The 5,704-nt window shown below is 43.3% G+C and overlaps 1 protein-coding gene across 2 annotated transcripts; it reads right to left on the bottom strand.

Moving 5' to 3' along the window:
• Window positions 1–8: 8 nt before the first annotated feature.
• LOC139930202 (uncharacterized) lies at window positions 9–5,441 on the bottom strand. 2 transcript variants are annotated; one of them, XM_078290409.1, is made up of 7 exons: window positions 5,187–5,441; window positions 2,016–2,090; window positions 1,730–1,816; window positions 1,474–1,552; window positions 1,125–1,212; window positions 949–1,045; window positions 9–724 (listed from the first exon to the last, which is right to left on the bottom strand). In XM_078290409.1, exons 1-7 carry the CDS (start codon window positions 5,414–5,416, stop codon window positions 508–510), a joined length of 873 nt encoding a protein of 290 aa, XP_078146535.1. In that variant the 5' UTR covers window positions 5,417–5,441; the 3' UTR covers window positions 9–507. The 2 variants fall into 2 exon arrangements, with proteins under 2 accessions (XP_078146535.1, XP_078146538.1); XM_078290412.1 differs by lacking the exon at window positions 5,187–5,441 and adding an exon at window positions 3,255–3,357 and having other exon boundaries at window positions 14–724.
• Between the last annotated feature and the right edge of the window lie 263 nt (window positions 5,442–5,704).

Here is a 5,704-nt window from a genome sequence, read left to right as displayed (position 1 = left end):
TTCTCTTTTTTAGCAATTTATTAGACCCTTGCTTGTCCTTATAAAATTTGACCAAAGAATATCAAGAACCTATAAAGTCTTGGCAATTCTTGTAGTGAGGCAATTCCTTCTGTAGCACGATAAAATATCAAGCTATTGAACAATGAAGGCTACAATTCCATGTCCATGGAGGAGAGCATCACATCAACGTCTTAGTTGGGGGGGAGGGGACAAAAAAAAACATTTGAGATCAATATGCCTCAGGTTTAGATGTGAATGGAGGGCATCCAGAAATGAAAAAATGCAGAAAAGGAGTGTTGTTCCTGACAAGGTATTCCAGGGAAAATTAGAAACACCGTGGAGGTAGCTTATATCAAAGTAATGAGGTGGCTGTGGTTCCTGCCGCCAATTTCCACCGTGTCACTGGTGTTCAAACTGGAACTAATAATATTTCCTGTTTGACTTGATCACAACACAAGCGCAGTCAGCTTGGAACGTCATTCTGGTGGCGGCCGAAACGCGGCGGCACTACGTCAACTCGGGCGTGTGCTCGCCGTCATTACTCTGGGTGGCTGGTTCTGGCTGGTTGGTCCATTTGCAGCGGCAGTGGCAGAAGTAGCACGCCTGGTACACCACCAGCTCTAGGCCTTTGACGCGTTTTCTCACCGTACACTGCTTGTTGCATTCGAGGCACGTCCTGAACAGCTGGAGGATGCACTCCTCGTCGACGATGTGCTGAGATGGGCTGAAGGGGTGCGGAGGAGAAGCAGGGAGTGAGTCACATGAGTGCAGTGAAAGTCATAGATTTGCTAATGGAACATGAAATGAAAAATTGTGCAGATATGGGACAGACAATTGATATTGAGCAGACTATGTTCATTGGGTAATAAGTCATAACGCTGATGGTCATACAGTTAATAGGTTATCATATAAATGTAAAGTGAATCCTGACTATTCACATCAACATACCTCTCCAAATCCACCAGGTACTGCCCATCATCCACATATGTTGAGGCGCCGAGGCAATCCCAAGCTTCCCCAGAGTCATTCATTACTCCATTTTGACCTGTAAACAAATCATTTGATTACAATCATCAGAAATCCTTTGCTGGAGGGAGACTTAAGCTAATGTGAGAGTGGCTCACCTTCTTTACTTTCCAAGACTCTGGTTGTCATTGTCCAGTTGTCGTGTCTTTCTTGGCTTTGGCAAACATTGTCTTTTTTTCTCTGGTCCTTGAAATAGCACACAACACAGCAAGCCAATAGCACAGTTAGTGAAAGCAGTGGAATAACAGACACTGAAGAGGAACAAGAAACATCTGCAATGGTAAGAGCTTAAGCTCCTACGTGTTGGACAATAGAGTTGTTATTTATTAATAATTTATTTGTTATTTGCTCTTAATAACTTGAATATTGAGAAGAGGTCCGCTGGAGTTTATGCTACATAAACAGATCACAGTCAAAATCAAGTCTACTAATTGAAGCAAGATTTACCATTCCATTTTCAGATGGTTGGACAGCAGCAGCATGATGGATGGAAGAAACGGCCCCAGATCCAGTTGACACAGTTCCCCTAAAGAAAGGCAGACAGGACAAAAGGCTTTCACAAAACTCAAGGTTCCTCATTTCCATTTTCCCACTCATTTGGGTGTACTCTGGCAGGTTATCTACAGTAGTCTGCACAATGTCTGCAGCATTCAGATGGGCTGGGGACAGGGAAGTAACAGCAATGACACTTAATTTTATTTACCTGTCTTCTGAGTTGTTTTTTGAAGGTGCAGCTGTATCCTGACGCTGTATGAGCTTAGGTGCCTTCTTCAATTGCACACAGCCAGTGCTGCATAGTAGCAAAAGAAGCAGACCAAATGGAAAACAAAAATCAAGGCTCTGTTCACATGTTGACAAATCCAGTAGTGTTGTGGATACTTTACGCTTGCTGCAACTTATTTTCAAATATACAGCCATTCTCATGTTCGTACCTATCATAAGGAATGGTACTAAAAACAAAGGTTACAATTTATATACAGGCTCCTCACCTCTTCTTGGATGAAGAATTTGTGTCCATGCTTGAAAGAGCAGGTTGGATCTCTAAAGGATTAGCCCCAAGATAACTGCAATCAGGAAACATGAAAGTTAGCTTACTGGTTAATTCACAGCGCATCACACAGATTGTGTATGCCTAACTGCACATAGTGTGGAACCATAGTGTGGGACCAGGACATTAGTGGACCTGACAGTCCAATGTCTTATATTCATACTTTAGGAGATGAAAATTCCAGATTATTGCCCTGAAAGCATTCATATTCATAAAAACTACACTTGCTGCATTTTCATATCAACCATGGTATGCTCTCCAGCCAATCAGCCATTAATCAAGGTAAGAGACCATGAACACGTGTCGTTATGCATCTCTTAACTGGTTTTCATAATGTGAAATTGCTCCTACAGTTTAATGCGGGCATGCACCGCTGTCTGACAATAAGATAATGTACCCTCATGCTACGTGTGTTTCCCTTCCTTGTGTTTTGCTTCAATTATCATGGAAATAGCATACACACACAGTCTATTGTAGCAAGCTCAAAACATGGATGAAAGCTCACTTCAGCTGCCTAGTTCTGAAAATAGCTGCATGTGAATCCCACTGCATCATCAATTTTGAAATCCAAATGCTAGTATTGATTTACTGACACTATACAGTATACAGGTATGATACACAAGATTGCCCCCTCCTGCAGGCGCAAAGATGAATGACAAAATAGACAACCTGTCTCCACCAACCCCCTTCCAAACTGCATGCACACACCCCTCACCAGGGAACAGACAGTATCATTTTATATAACGTATCTTCGTATCAAGTCGGGAGAGACTTCTCATCCCGAGTTTTCAGCTGTTCTACTGTATGACGTCATGTTGACATGGCGGCACGCACTGTAAACACCACACAGCATTGTTTTAACATGTTTATAATATTCAGAACACACTTAAGATGGATCAATATTGCCTGACGTTGAATCTATCAAAACACACGTGTGGTAAAATGGTTAAACATAAACTTCAAATGTGAATGTGCACTTACAGCTGCTAACGTTCTAAAAATCATTGACACTTCACTACATTGGGCGAGGAAACCCACATACAGACAAGGGCATAACAGACAACAGTTTATAACGTTAATGGGATCTTGCCACTACAGCGGCGCAGCATGGCAACAAACAACGTTAGCCCTCTCAGATCGGTTTATAATGGAAATATATTAAGCTATCAGCTGGCTTTACCTTTATCAGGCTCCGCACGGCCTGGTGCTGAGTTGGAAATGAGGTATCAGATCTAGTTGGCAGGGCTAGACGAGTTTCCCAGATAGGATCAACTAGTCCAGTAAATAGCCCTTACCTGTCTAGGAGAAAAACGGCCAAAGCGGCATCAGTTTTCATTCTTTTGGCCTGTCTGAGGCTCCTCCATCTTTCAAAAGCAGTACCAATGTTTATTCTTGTTTTTGACCTCGCTCTATCAAAAGCAATTTGGGAGGCATACCGGGCTTTTTTCGACATAACATCTGGCTTCTCCTCTGACATTATCGGACCTGTCATTGAGGCAGCTGGTGGAGCCTGGGCTGTTGTCAGGGGGTGGGAGGGGCTCCAGATATAGGGGAGGGTTTTTTATGAGCCCATTGAAAAAATCAGTACAACAAACCAAATGGGTAATGAATAGACTAGAAGTTAATCCTTTCACCATATCTTTAGACCTACTGAGAAGATTGTGGGCTAGAAACGGCATGCTGAGTCGTAGAGAGCACTCTGCACGTTTTAAACAACTGAATCTGTCAATTTGATGAATCTACTGTCTCTGCTGAGGACACAATCACAGGATTTTAAATTGGCCCACATTTTATTCTTTTTAACTTGCCATTACAACATACCCTGTTCTTTTACTCCTCAGTACTTATTTTTTATCAACTGATATTTGAAATGATACATCTCCAAACGAAATGGCTGCCTTGACCTCAAATCCTAAGCAAAGAAACCAGGTCTGGAAAACACTGGTGGATCATTTCAGTGACACCACCCTACAGGAACTGGAAGTATGAGCACACAACCAAGAAAAGAGTGCATCATGCCACCAAAGGAGAGCACCAAAGGAAACCACTAAACCACCAAAGGAGGGCACTACATTAACACAGGAAAACCACAACTCAAAGAACCGAAACCCCAAGCTTTCACTCTTCTCGGGTAACTTTAAAGTCCCCTTAAAGTCCCCCATGCACAAGATTCAAGCCCTTTAAGCTCAGCAAGCATGTTCAGTCCACCTCACTAGCTAATTAGGCCTATATTGGCCAGCCACAGCACACAGTAGGAGAGATGTGTCAAACTCTACAATACAATGATTAATAAATACAACAAATAAAAGGATTTCACACCAGTCACCATAGAAGAAATCTCGACTCACAAAACACCAGGAAGACTTCTTCATGAACCATTTCCCCTACAATGTTGAAAAAGCGGCGTTTCAAATGCCAACATATCTTTACAATGCAATAACCCTTCCAGGTATGTGATGTGCAGATAATCGCCACCATAAAGAATATCCCAATGAGAGAAGTGCCCCTCAGCCCCCAAAAGCTGCCCTACCTGCCTTGCACTCACCACCAAGCCATTTACTGCCATATCCACCACTCCCCCCAGTACCAACTGGAAACCAGTCTGCCCAAACAACCAAGCCCTCCTCCTCCTCCTCATCATCAGTCTTCAAGAAGAGTTCAAGTCACTCTGCACAAGCAAGTGTAAACAAACATACAGTCGTTTAGTTTATACTTTAAAGCCCACGGCAGTGATTAAAACAGCTTCGGTACATGTTATGAACTGATATCAAAAGATTATGTAGCTTAGGTCCTGACTTCACAAAACGTTACAGGTAGCACAACGACTCGTCGCCTCAACTTCCATGTCGTCGTCGCCATATTTACACGGATTTTCAGCGGTCAGGCCGTCTGTCAACTGTTCTATTCAACGTCCAAATGTTTGCACGAGTGTCCATGGCCTGGCTGTGATGTTGTGAAGCTAACTGTCTATAACGTTACTATAACCTAGTGACGTACCGAACCGTAGCATGGCAACGGTTCGGCTAACTACAACGTTAGTTAACTATGCGAAAAGAGTTGGTTAAACAACTGTGATTACATAGTTTGATAGACTTGTTGTTATATCACTAACTTGAGTAGGAAGCAAGCCAGTTCAGTGTCGGTTTTGAAGCCCTTGTGCTGCCGCAGCTCTCTCCAGCGCGTGAACGCCTGGCCGAGGTTCACCCTGGTCTTATTCCGGATTCTGTCACTTTCCCCCTTCGCTCTCTTTGCCTGCTCCGTCAAAGGCTTCTTTACGCCGTTTTTGGAAGAGGGTCCAGATCTCGGGAGTTGTGTTTTTTCAACGGCTCCACTGTCTGCCATTTTACTTCACGCCGTTCATTCAAAGTGAAGCAGTCATGGATGGAGGCAGTCCGCTGTTTTAGTTGAGGCACTTCCTTGGTGCACTATTCGCGGGAAACCTTACCAGGGGATATGGCAAGCCCAGCGGGTCAAAACGTATTCTTACGTAGTTCTCACATAATGCGTTTCATAATGACCAAGCAAATTACAGTCTTTTCTGTACATCTCTTAATATACGCGTGCCGTATGCTATCATATGTTTATGGTATTCACCGTATGTTTCTCGGGAACCATAACACCTCCTTGGGT

The sequence above is a fragment of the Centroberyx gerrardi genome, chromosome 3, assembly GCF_048128805.1.
Source record: "Centroberyx gerrardi isolate f3 chromosome 3, fCenGer3.hap1.cur.20231027, whole genome shotgun sequence".
Taxonomy (NCBI): domain Eukaryota; kingdom Metazoa; phylum Chordata; class Actinopteri; order Beryciformes; family Berycidae; genus Centroberyx; species Centroberyx gerrardi.
Note: the sequence above shows the minus strand (reverse complement) of the source record. Positions and strands in the feature narration are given on the sequence as shown.